Genomic DNA, 13,114 nt, shown 5'->3' on the forward strand with positions numbered 1-13,114 from the left:
CTGGGCCGATCCAGAGCCAGGAGCTTCTGGTCTCCCACATGAGTGCAGGAGCCCAAGCACTTCAGCCACCTTCCACTGCTTTCCCAGGCCATCAGCAGGGAGCTGGATCGGAAGTGGAGCAGCCGGGACTAGAACTGGCACCCATGTGGGATACTGGTGCAGCAGGCAGTTGCTTAACCTACTAAGCCACAGCTCCAGCCCCTAATAAAATGTTATATTGTGGAGAATGTCTTATCTTTTGAAGAAACTTTCTATCTTTAGCAGAATATCAGAAGCAGTTTCTTGTCTAAGACTTAATCTACCTCTTGTTCTTTCTTCCTCCTTTATGAAAGAATAATTATTACACAAAAATTACTGTAGTTAGCATGCATTTATCAATAAGATGTAGTGCTGTAGAATTATTTTTTGATTAGTTTGAATGGACCTTTGGCTGCTTCTTTTGCTGAGTCTTTTAGCCAGATTTTGATTCTGCCATTTACAGATTCATAGTTTCTTATTTAGGTGTTGCCTAAGGGATGCTGTGCCCCCAAGGACACCTCCTTTTGTGGGCCTCAGATACCATAAGAGGTAGCAAAAATATGATGGCAGTTTTATGTAGATGGTGTCCAAAGCAATTTTCCTTTTTTTTCTGAAGAGTTTTACTGTTGAGACTTTAAAAAATCCTTTTTGTACATAGAACTGCAAATTTCAGTGAAAATTTAGCTTATAGATTTAAAAAATTTGTTAATACATGGTGCATGTTGTATAAAGATTTAATGTGGGTTAACTTGTTGTCACTTTGTCAGTGTTACAGTTTTCCTGTTCTCATAGTCATTGAAAATATTTCTTGTAAAACAGGTTATTCAGAGAGGAGGAATTCTGATCACAGAAAGAAAAAAAGCTGACTTTTCTTCAAAAGACATTTATCAGGATCTCAACCGGTTGTTGAAAGGCAAAAAAGGAGAACAAATGAATAGTGCTGTGTTGCCAGAAATGGAGAATCAGGTATGTGGATTACAAATGTGCATTTATTCATAAATTATAATAGTGATATTTTAGAAGGCAACTTCTGCAGCATCTTAGAACTTATGCTGTATTTATGATGAAATTTGTGGAAAACTGAAGGAAATGATTAGAAAGATATAATCTTAAATATGGTTTCACTGTATTTACACCACGTGTATCCCTGGGGTATGGAAAGGTTTTCATAATTTGACCAGGTAAGCTAGATTACCTGGCACTGAAGTAGATGAGAAAGCTCCTTGGCTAGAGGGGAAGGAAGACCTGTTTCCTATCTCAGCTTTATTATGTGCCAGCCGTGGGGATCCCTAGTAAATGACTTCACGCTTCTGTTAAATAAGGCTAAAAGTGCTTCCCTTAAAGCATTGTTATGAATATTATAGTAAGGGTGAAAGTACATACAGGACATAGTAATTTTATATTGCTACATCTAAGTCATTTGGCTCAAAATTGGCCTTGGTTGTGAACCCTCAGTGGTATAAATGAATGTGCACACAGTGTAACTTTTGTCAGATTTTCAGTTGGTCAAACCTTAAAGGTGGATATGGCTTGACCTATGTGTTATTATGGCAAAATATTGAAAACTATTGACTAGGTATTTGTGGATTACTGGTCAGTAAAATGAAAAAAAATTGTACTTCTAATTATTTAAATAAGAGAACAGGCTTCATAACTGCATATCATTTTCTTTTTTTTTTTTTTCAGAGAATATAAATGTAGTTTTATTAAGACAAAAACCGACAGTGTGGTATGAAGTTTACATTTAAACAAAGTTTTCGCAGAAACCTAGCACATGCCTGCAGAGATTTTACAGTGCAGCTCTAGATGCAGGTCTAGACCTTGTCAAGAACTGATGGATCTTAGGGATCAAGACGGAACATCTTGGGTCTCAGTTCATTCTTAGGATGAAAAAAACGATTTGGTGTTTTAAAGTAAACCACTGCCCCAGTATGAATGATTAGTTGTCTTCTGAGACCAGGGCTTCTGAAATCATTCAACCCTTGAATAGTTTCAATGAAACTTGTGCTGTCAGTGACTGAACCCTGCGATCCATGGTTTCAGAGTTCAAAATTCAAAACAAACAGAGGCTTCAAGAATTCACTACCTTAAAAGCATGGGTCCTTGTCTTTCCCTACTCTACCATCTCCTGTACCACTCTCTTCCCCTCTTCCAATACCTCAGCCAGTGTTTGGCTGGATAAGCTGATACAGCTTCATAATTGGAAAAGAAAGGGTCTTGTCTAATTTCAAGAATTAGTGCCTTTAAGACAGAGTGATCTGTCTGCCTGTGTACACTCTCCCTCCCCAGTCAGTCTCCATCTCCAAAACGGCAGCTTTGGTAACTTTTTTTTTTAAGTTCATTTTCATGAACTTTTCTTTATTTTTTTTAAAGATTTATTTATTTATTAGAAAGTCAGAGTTACACAGGGAGAAGGAGAGGCAGAGAGAGAGAGAGAGTCTAACATCCACTGGTTCACTTCCCACATGGCCAGATGGCTGCAACGGCTGGAGCTGCGCCGACCCAAACCCAGGAGCCAGGAGTTTCTTTTGGGTCTCGACAATAAAGAACTCTTTTCACCACATATTCCTCTTCCTCCTCTTCTAGCACCTCCTCCACTTTCTTCTTGTTTGTTTTTTCCCCATAGTGCCTGTCAGCTTTCTGGTGTAAAGGGTGACGCTGCTCAAAGCGGTGCCCAAGAGCTCGAGAAGAATTGAAGTCACACTCTGGGCCGGCCCAGGGGAGTGCCGCCCAGAAAGCAACAAGCTGGGTGGCCACAATCAAGCCCCTCACTGAAGTGGCACACCGCAGGCCCCGCAACTGCATATCATTTTCAAAGTAGTTTAAAGCTAGAATGAGCTGAAACAACCGTGGTTTGTTTTTTTTTTAACTTTATTTGAAAGCCAGAGCAGGGGCCAGTACTGTGTCAAAGCAGCAGTGCCAGCATCCTATGTTGGTGTCAGTTCAAGTCCTGGCTTGTTCCACTTCCAGTCCAGTGCTCTGCTGTGGCCCAAGTCCCTGGGCCCCTGCACCTGGGTGGGAGACCCAGAAGAAGCTCCTACCTCTGTGTAACTCTGACTTACAAATAAATAAATCTTCACAAAAAAAAAAAAAGTGGAGCAGCTGCTGGGACTTGGACCAGCCTGCATACAGGATTATGGGATGTTGGCACTGTGGATGGCAGCTCAGCCCAGTGCAACACAGCACAGGCCCCGTAAGTAAGTCTTTTTTAAAATATTTATTTATTTATTTGAAAGTCAGTTACACAGAGAGGAGAGGCAGAGAGAGAGAGAGAGGTCTTCCATCCACTGATTCACTCCCCAAATGGCCAGATGGCCACAATGGCCAGAGCTGCGCCAATCCGAACCCAGGAGCCAGGAGTTTCTTATGGGTCTCCCTGCCTTCCAGGCGCTTCAGCAGGAAGCTAGATTGAAAACAGAGGTGCAGGGACCGGCACTGTGGCGTAGTGGGTAAAGCTGCCACCTGCAGTGCTGGCATCCCATATGGGTGCCTGTTTGGGTCCTGGCTGCTCCACTTCCGATCCAGCGCTCTGCTGTAGCCTGAGAGCAGTAGAAGATGGCCCAAGTCCTTGGGCCCCTGCACCCACATGGGAGACCCAGAGGAATCTCCTGGCTCCTGGCTTTGGATTGACCTACCTCCGGCTGTTGTGACCATTTTGGGGGTAAACCAGCAGATGGAAGACCTCTGTTTCTCTCATTGCTTCTGCCTCTCTCTCTCTCTCTCTTTCAAATAAATAAAAATGTTTAAAAAGAAAAGGAAAACAAGCCGGTGCCACGGCTCACTAGGTTAATCCTCCGCCTTGTGGCGCCGGCACACCAGGTTCTAGTCCCGGTCGGGGCACCAATCCTGTCCCTGTTGCCCCTCTTCCAGGCCAGCTCTCTGCTGTGGCCCGGGAGTGCAGTGGAGGATGGCCCAAGTCCTTGGGTCCTGCACCCCATGGGAGACCAGGAGAAGCACCTGGCTCCTGCCATCGGATCAGCGCGGTGCGCCGGCCGCAGCGCGCTACCGCGGCGGCCATTGGAGGGTGAACCAACGGCAAAAGGAAGACCTTTCTCTCTGTCTCTCTCTCACTGTCCACTCTGCCTGTCAAAAAAAAAAAGAAAAAAAAAAAAAAGAAAAGGAAAACAAAAACTGAACATAGCCCACCCAGCCAGCATGTGTGAAGCAGAGTATTACTAGGACCCTAGCGGCCCCCTCATGCTTCATCATAGTCATTACCCCAGCGGGTGTAATCCTGGTTCTGACCTCTGCTGGTGTCAATCACCTTGCCTGTTTCTGTAATTTTATATAAGTGGAAAAGAGAGTATACAGTCTCTTGTCTAGTTTCTTTATTCAGTATTCTATTTTAAGATTTCCCAGTGTTTGAATTTAGTTGTGGATTGATTGTGGTCAGATGCATTGTCGCAAAATATTCTAGTGTAGCTGTACCAGAATTTATCTATTTTATTCTTTTTTTTAAAATCCATGGCCGGCGCTGCGGCTCACTAGGCTAATCCTCCGCCTTGCGGCGCCGACACACTGGGTTCTAGTCCCGGTCGGGGCACCAATCCTGTCCCGGTTGCCCCTCTTCCAGGCCAGCTCTCTGCTGTGGCCAGGGAGTGCAGTGGAGGATGGCCCAAGTGCTTGGGCCCTGCACCCCATGGGAGACCAGGAGAAGCACCTGGCTCCTGCCTTAGGATCAGCGCGGTGCGCCGGCCGCAGCGCGCCTATCGCGGCGGCCATTGGAGGGTGAACCAACGGCAAAAAGAAGACCTTTCTCTCTGTCTCTCTCTCACTGTCCACTCTGCCTGTCAAAAATTTAAAAAAAAAAAAAAAAAAAGTCCATTTTGTTCTTGATGAGCATTGAGTGATTGCATTTTGACTATCATACGTTATGTTGCTGTTAGAGGTATTTTTCTTTCTAAACTTCATTTTCTAACCATCAGACATTTATTTAAATTTTTATTTTTTTGGTTTGGATTGGGAAGAAGTACCAAGGAAAATGATAGTGTTCAGAAATCATTTTTATTTTGCATACATTTTTTAAAAACCTTGAGTTAATCTTGTGATGATAGGAATCTTATTTTCTATTCTTAATTTTAGGTTGCAGTTTCATCGTTATCTGCAGTAATCAAGTTTTTAGAACTCTTATCTGATGATTCAAATTTTGGACAATTTGAACTGACAACTTTTGACTTCAGCCAGTACATGAAATTGGATATTGCAGCTGTCAGAGCCCTTAACCTGTTTCAGGTAAAAAAAGAAGTGAATATTGAGTTGTTAAATGTTTTCTTAAATACATACTGAAGACTCTTATGAAGGAACTTAAATATTTTGAAATATTGTTATGTTTAGTATAGAAACTAGTAGATTTTTAAAAATTATTTATTTTATTTATTTGAAAGGGAGAGTTACAGGGAGAGAGGGGGAGAGAGAGTTTTTCCATCCATTGGTTTACTCCCCAAATGGCAACAACTGCTGGGGCTGGGCCAGGCCAAAGCCTGGAGTTCCATCTACTTCTATCTGGTGGCAGAGGCTCAAACTCTCGAGCTATCTGTTGCTGCTCTCCCCAGGAAGCTGGATTGGAAACAGTAAATGGGACTTGACTCTCCACTTCCTATGGGATGGCAGTGTTGTAAGGCAGCTTAACCCACTGTGTCACAAAAACTGGCTCCCGGTGCTGTGGCTTAGGAGGTTAAGCCACCGCCTGTAGTGCCAGCATCCCATATGGGCACTGGTTTGAGACCCGGCTGTTCCACTTCCAATCCAGCTTTCTGCTATGGCCTGGGAAAGCAGTAGAAGATGGCCCAAGTCTTTGGGCCCCTGTACCCGCATGGGAGACCCGGAAGAAGCTCCTGGCTCCTGGCTTCAGATCGGCACAGCTCCAGCAGTTGTGGCCGATTGGGGAGTGAACCAGCGGATGGCAGACCACTCTCTCTACCTCTTCTCTCTCTGTGTAACTCTGGCTTTCAAATAAATTAATTAATTAAAAAAACAAAAAAACAAAAAACTGGCCCCTAGGGAGGTAGTTTTGAATTGTTATATTCTGTTTGTGTAATTCCAAATATATGCATAGTATTTGTCCTTGTTTGTGAAGCATTTCTTTCTTTCTTTATTTTATTTTTAATTTTAACACCTTATTTGAGAAGCAGAGATACAGATAGACACAAATAGGAAGTTCTCATTTGCTGGTTTTCTCCTCAAATGTCTGTAATGGCTAGGGCTAAATTGGGCTGAAGCCAGGAGCCAGGAACTGAATTTAAGTCTCCCATGTGGGTGGCAGAGACTCAAGCACTTGAGGCATCCCAGAGTGCACATGAGCAGGAAGCTAGAGTCAGGAGTCGAGCTGGGACTTGAAGACAGGTACTTTGATATGGGACATGGTTACCCAACTGTTTGCTTAACTGCATTGTCGAACACCTATGCTGAATTTTATATAGTAACAACAGTTCTTTAAAATTACATTTGGAGGGGTCTAGCATTTGACTTAGTAGTTACAGTGCCAGTTTAAGACAACCACGTGTAGCCCGTGTTGGTAAAGCTGTAACCCCAGCATTCTGTGTGGGTGTCAATTTGAGTCCCAGTTGCTCCACTTCAGATCCAGCTCCCTGCTGAATGTCCTGGGAAAAGCAGCGGAGGATGGCCCAAGTGCCTGGATCCCTGCCACCCACGTAGGAGACCTAGAAGAAGCTCTGGGCTCCTGGCTTCTGTGTGGCCCAGCCCTGGGCCATTGTGGCCACCTGGGGACTGCATCACAGCAGATGGAAGATCTGTCTCTTCCTCTCTGTAACTCTGCCTTTCAAATAAATAAATCTTAATCTTAAAAAAAAGAAAAAAAAAAAAAAAACCCTACCACATGCCTGTGGGAGTACATGAGTTTGGTTCCTGGCTGTGGAACTCAGTTCCAGCTTCCTGCAAGGACAGACCTGAGAAGCAGCAGGCTGGCTTGAGTAGGCAGGTCCCTACCCCTGCGTGGGAGATCTGAGTTCAGTTCCTAGCTCCAGACCCCTGCTTTGGCCCAGCCAGACCTGACAATTTTAGTTCTTTGGGGCGTTAACCAGCAGATGGGAGCGCTGTCTGCCTCCTGCCTCTGTCTCACTTATCTCCTCTTCCTCAAATTTAAGCAATAAAAAAGGAAAAAAACTTTAATAAATTAACATTTAGACATGATTTGTATCTAAAACTTCAGTACTTTTAAATTGCTTTAGCTTGGGTAATGTACAGCTAAAATTAGAGATTGATAGGTTGAAGACTGATCTTAGCAAAAGGAACTGTTGTGGAAGTTTCTCACTTAATATTTGTATATGTGCTGCCGAAGCGAGCACTCTCAGTTAATATTTGAAAGGATATTATGTGATGCTGTTACCAAAATGACTTAGATATTTCTTAGGGCACGGTGAGGCTTTTACCAATGAGTGTGCCATTTATTTTTCATTTACCAGGGCTCTGTTGAGGATACTAGTGGCTCTCAGTCTCTGGCTGCGTTGCTAAATAAATGCAAAACCCCTCAAGGACAACGACTGGTTAACCAATGGATTAAGCAGCCTCTCATGGATAAGAACAGAATAGAAGAGAGGTATATTATTAGTGAATACTTTTTTTTTTTAGTTTTAAACACCTTGTAGTTATTCTAATATGTAATTTTGCACCCATATGTTGTATTTCACTGTATAGATTGATAAAAGAACTTTTTTTTTGCTATAAAAAAGTAAACTTTTATTACAGAGGTATAATACAGTATTTTATAGCATGGACTTGGGAGCCTGGGTGCCTTGGTTCAGACCTGTGTGTTGAGTAGGTTACTCAGCCTCTGTGTCATACTTGCTTCACTTTTTTTTTTTTTAAGATTTATTTTTTCATTCATTTGAAAGTCATATTTATGTAGAGAGAGAGGAGAGGCAGAGAGAGGGAGAAAGAGGTCTTCCATTCGATGGTTCACTCCCTAGATGGCCGCAACAGCTGGAGCTGCGTTGATCTGGAGCCAGGAGCTTCCTCCAGGTCTCCCATGTGGGTGCAGGGGCCCAAGGACTTGGGCCATCCTCCACTACTTTCCCAGACCACAGCAGAGAGCTGGATCGGAAGTGGAGCAATCGGGTCTTAAACCAGTGCCCATATGGGGTGCCAGCGCTCCAGTCCAGGGTGTTAACCCGCTGCGCCACAGTGCCGGCCCCATTCCTTCACTTTGAAAATGACGTTACTGGGGCTGGCACTGTGGCATGGTAGGCTAAGCCTCTGCCTGTGATGCCAGCATCCCATATAGGTGCTGGTTTGTGTCCCAACTGCTACTCCCCTGATCTAGCTCTCTGCTTATGGTCTGGGAAAGCAGTGGAAGATGGACCAGGTGCTTAGGCCCCTGCATCTATGTGAGAGACCTCGAAGAAGCTCCTGGCTCTTGGCTGCAGATTGGCCCAGCTTTGGTTGTCGTGGCCATTTGGGGAGTGAAACAGCAGATGGGAGCCCTTTCTGTCTGTCTCTCACGTCTGTATCTAACTCTACCTCTCAAATAAATAATATGTTGAAAAAAGAAAAAACATAATGACATTACTAACATGCCAGTTTCATAGGGTTGTTAGGAGGATTAGATGATTTAATATGTATTAAATACTTTGAAAAGAGTTTGGAACATACAAAAAACATTTTTCATTGTTCTAGAAGATATTTAAAGTGCCAATGCACATTTTAAAAAATCATTGAAAATGGGGAAATTAAAAGTCAATTAGAAACTCCTGGCTCCAGGCTTTGGCTCAGCCCAGCTCCGGCCATGGCAGCTTTTTGGGGAATGAACCAGCAGATGGAAGATCTTGCTAGCCCTCTGTCTCTTTCTGTAGCTCTGTCTTTCCAATAAACAAATCTTTTTTTTTTTTAAATACTTTTTTATTGAAAGTAATGCTTGTGAGGATAGTTTTTTGGGTTAGATTTTGGCTTATTGTAAAATCTGCAGAGTAAGAGGAAATGTTCTTTTGTTTATCTTGGTAGATTGTTGGGTTTTTTTTTTTTTGTTTTGTTTTGTTTTTTGACAGGCAGAGTGGACAGTGAGAGAGAGACAGAGAGAAAGGTCTTCCTTTGCTGTTGGTTCACCCTCCAATGGCCGCTGCAGCCGGCGCACTGTGCTGATCCGAAGCCAGGAGCCAGGTGCTTCTCCTGGTCTCCCATGGGGTGCAGGGCCCAAGCACTTGGGCCATCCTCCACTGCCTTCCTGTGCCATAGCAGAGAGCTGGCCTGGAAGAGGGGCAACCGGGACAGAATCCGGTACCCCAACCTGGACTAGAACCCCGTGTGCCGTTGCCACTAGGCGGAGGATTAGCCTTTTGAGCCACGGCGCTGGCCCAGATTGTTTGTTTGTTTGTTTGTTTGTTTTTTTGACAGGCAGAGTGGATAGTGAGAGAGAGAGACAGAGAGAAAGGTCTTCCTTTTTGCCGTTCGTTCACCCTCCAGTGGCCGCTGCGGCCGGCACGTCGCGCTGATCCGAAGCCAGGAGCCAGGTGCTTCTCCTGGTCTCCCATGCGGGTGCAGGGCCCGAGGACTTGGGCCATCCTCCACTGCCTTCCCGGGCCATAGCGGAGAGCTGGCCTGGAAGAGGGGCAACCGGGACTAGAACCCGGTGTGCCGGCGCCGCAAGGCAGAGGATTAGCCTGTTAAGCCACGGCGCCAGCCCAGATTGTTTTTTTAACTAGTAAGTAGGAATGCTTGTGGTTTTCAAGGCCATGTGTTGAAATTCCACACAGTGGGAAGAAAAAGTTATATTCCTTATTCAGGGTTTTATTTGATAGTCCCTTTGTTTTTATGTATTTATTTAAAAAATTTTAAAAAGATTTATTTATTTGAAAGGCAGAGTTAAAGGGGAGAGAGGGAGAGATAGAGATTGTCCATCCACTGGTTCATTCTCCAAGTGGCCACAATGGTCAGGCCAAAGCCAGGGTCTCCCTCATGGCTGCAAGGGTCCAAGCCCTTGGGCCATTTTGAGCTGTTTTCCCAAGCATGTTAGCAGTGAGCTAGATCAGAAGTGGGGCAGCCAGGACTCGAACTGGTGCCCATATGGGATGCTGGTCCCTATTTTATTTATTTTAATAGTAAATTTTTATTTGATGGACAGAGAGAGCCTCCATTTGCTAATGCATGCACCGGTTGCCTGTGACAGCTAGGACTGAGTCAGAACCTCAATCCAGGACTCTCACATGGACTGTTACTTCAGTCCTCACTACTCCCTTCTCAGGGTCTTCATTAGCGGGAAGCAAGAGTCAGGAGCCAGAGACAGATATTGGACACCAGGTACTCTGATGTGGGATGTGTGTATCTTAACTGCTAGGCTTATCGCTCGCTTCATCCCCTTGTTGTTTTTTTTTTTTTAATTTCTTTTTTAGATTTATTTATTTATTTGAAAGATTTACACAAAGAGAGAAGGAGACGCAGAGAGAGAGAGAGAGAGAGAGAGAGAGAGAGAGAGAGGTCTTCCATCTGGGGTTCACTCCCCAGTTGGCCACAACAGCCAGAGCTGTGCAGAGCCGAAGCCAGGAGCTTCTTCCAGGTCTCCCACGTGGGTGTGGGGGCCCAAGAATTTGGGCCATCTTCTACTGCTTTCCCAAGCCATAGCAGAGAGCTGTATCGGAAGTGGAGCAGATAGGACTTGAACTGGCGCCCATATGGGATGCCTGTACTGCAGTCAGTGGCCTTGCCTGCTGTGCCACAGCACCAGTCCCATATTTATTTATTTGAAATTCCAAGTTAGAGACCATTCTCTGGTTCATTCTAGAGGGTTGCAGTGGCCAGGGCTGGGCCAGGCCATAGCCAGGAACCAGGAGCTTCCTCCAGGAAGCTTTCTCCCATGTGGATGCAGGGGCCCAAACACTTGGGCCATCTTCCACCACTTTTCCCATGCCATTAGCAGAGAATTGGATAGGAAGTGGAACAGCCAGGACATGAAACGGCACCCATGTGGTATGCCGGCAGTGCAGGCAACATCTTTACTCACTATACCACAATGTTGACCCCTGTTCTTTTTCTTAATATCATTACTTTTTGGATGGTTTTCTAGAAGATAAAGTGATAGGAATGTCTTCATTCTACCCTCTTACTTTATAAATGAGGAGTTTATTTTAAAGTATATGGCCGTGAATTGAATCCCATTTAAGGAAAGATTTTTTTATTTTTGAATTTTTTTTTAAAGGGAAAGGTTTATCGATGGGAATCTGACAGGCTGGAGGGAGAGGGGAAGATTTTTTTTTTTGAACTTCTATTAGAACTGACATTGAAGGGAACGATGCTGTGGCGTAGTGGGTAAAGCCGCCACCAGCAGTGCCGGCATCCCATATGGGCGCTGGTTCTAGTCCTGGCTGCTCCACTTTCGATCCAGCTGACCTATGGCCTGGGAAAACAGTGGAAGATGGCCCAAGCCCTTGGGCCTTTGCACCCATGTGGAAGACCTGGAAAAAGCTGGCTTTGGATCGGTGTGCATTTCTGGCCAATGCGGCCAGTTGGGGAGTGAACCAGCAGATGGAAGACCTCTCTCTCTCTCTCTCTCTCTCTCTCTCTCTCTGTATGTCTCTGTCTCTCTGCCTCTTTCTCTGTGTAACTCTTTCAAGTGAAATAAATCTTTAAAAAAAAAGAACTGATATTGGAACAAGTGTGATTTTTGAGTCTGGTGAATGCATTTTAACAGTGATTTAGGAAACTAAAAATTATTCTAGAGTGCTCACTTCTGTTAGTGTTTATATGAGAATTGAAATGATACAGAGAGAGGCGAGCTGTGGCACAGCAGGTTAATGCCCTGGCTTGAAGTGCTGGCATCTCATATGGGCACCGGTTTGAGACCTGGCTGTTCCACTTCCGATCCAGCTCTCTGCTGTGGTCTGGGAAAGCAGTAGAAGATGGCCTAAGTCCTTAGGCCTCTGCACCCACATTAGAGACCTGGAAGAAGCTCCGGGCTCCTGGCTAAGGATCGGTGCAGCTCTGGCCATCGCAGCCATCTGGGGAGTGAACTAGCAGATGGAAGACCTCTCTCTCTCTCTGCCTCTCCTTTTCTCTCTGTGTAACTCCAACTTTCAAATAAATAAAAAAATCTTAAAAAAAAAAAGATACAGAGAAAATTAGCACAGCCCCTGAGAAAGGATAACATGCAAATTTGTGAAATGTTCACCATATTTTCCCCCTTGTTTCTCCATTTTGGGTTATTTTAATTGCTAAAATGATAAGACTTTAAAAATTATTATAGTAGACGGCACCGTGGCTCAATAGGCTAATCCTCTGCCTGCGGCACCGGCATCCCAGGTTCTAGTCCTGGTCGGGGCGCCAGATTCTGTCCCGGTTGCTCCTCTTCCAGTCCAGCTCTCTGCTGTGGCCTGGGAGTGCAGTGGAGGATGGCCCAAGTGCTTGGGTCCTGCATCTGCATGGGAGACCAGGAGAAGCACCTGGCTCCTGGCTTCAGATCAGCGCAGTGCAGCGGCCATTGAGGGGTGAACCAACGGCAAAGGAAGACCTTTCTCTCTGTCTCTCTCTCTCACTGTCCACTCTGCCTGTCAAAAAAAAAAAAAAAAACCAAAAAACAAAAAAAGTTATTATAGTGTTGAGGAAGAGGCGGTATAGGGGTGTACTGCCTGGCACTTTGTTTAGCCCCTCATCAAATTAGAAATTATGTGCAAGGACCCTGTCCATGGTGCTGTGTTTTTCACCTGTTTTGTGGCAACTCTTGAATCCTCAAGGTTTGCACAGACATGTGTGAGTGTTGTGGTTTTTCTTTCCTCATGTTCACTGGAATCTTTGGTGTCACATTTCTTCAGTTAGAATTCTGAAAGGATCTTTTCCAGAGCCAGTCATTCCATTTTACCTCTGGTTACAGTTCTTCCCCATTCCTTCCCTGCTCCGGTTTTCTTCCAGTGTGCTCTGTACTTTCTCCCTTTGAGTCGCTGCTGCTGTTCTCCCCAAGTAGTCTCTCCCAAATCCTATTGTTTCTGCTTTGGAAAGGGTTTTGCTTTTTTTATTTGAAAGGTAGAGTTAACAGTGAGAGAGAGGGAGAGACAGATCTTAATTTTCTGTTAGTTCACTCCCCACATGGCTGCAAGACCAGGGCTGTGGCAGGAGCCTGGAACTGCGTTTGAGTCTCCCTCACGGTGCAGGGGCCCAA

At 44.8% G+C, this 13,114-nt stretch overlaps 1 protein-coding gene and 1 non-coding gene across 2 annotated transcripts in view; both read left to right on the forward strand.

The window, feature by feature from the left end:
- The window catches only part of MSH2 (mutS homolog 2), an 81,549-nt gene that overhangs the window by 14,967 nt on the left and 53,468 nt on the right, over positions 1-13,114 (forward strand). The window contains exons 4-6 of the mRNA XM_062209401.1: positions 838-984; positions 5,101-5,250; positions 7,440-7,573. Coding sequence (XP_062065385.1) covers positions 838-984; positions 5,101-5,250; positions 7,440-7,573 — 431 coding nt within the window. The remainder of the gene's footprint in view (positions 1-837; positions 985-5,100; positions 5,251-7,439; positions 7,574-13,114) is intronic.
- LOC133773075 (U6 spliceosomal RNA) lies at positions 12,034-12,137 on the forward strand. The gene has a single exon (XR_009867861.1). It is a non-coding gene; the product is annotated as a U6 spliceosomal RNA (small nuclear RNA).

Source organism: Lepus europaeus, chromosome 13 (genome assembly GCF_033115175.1).
Source record: "Lepus europaeus isolate LE1 chromosome 13, mLepTim1.pri, whole genome shotgun sequence".
NCBI classification, from domain to species: Eukaryota; Metazoa; Chordata; class Mammalia; order Lagomorpha; family Leporidae; genus Lepus; species Lepus europaeus.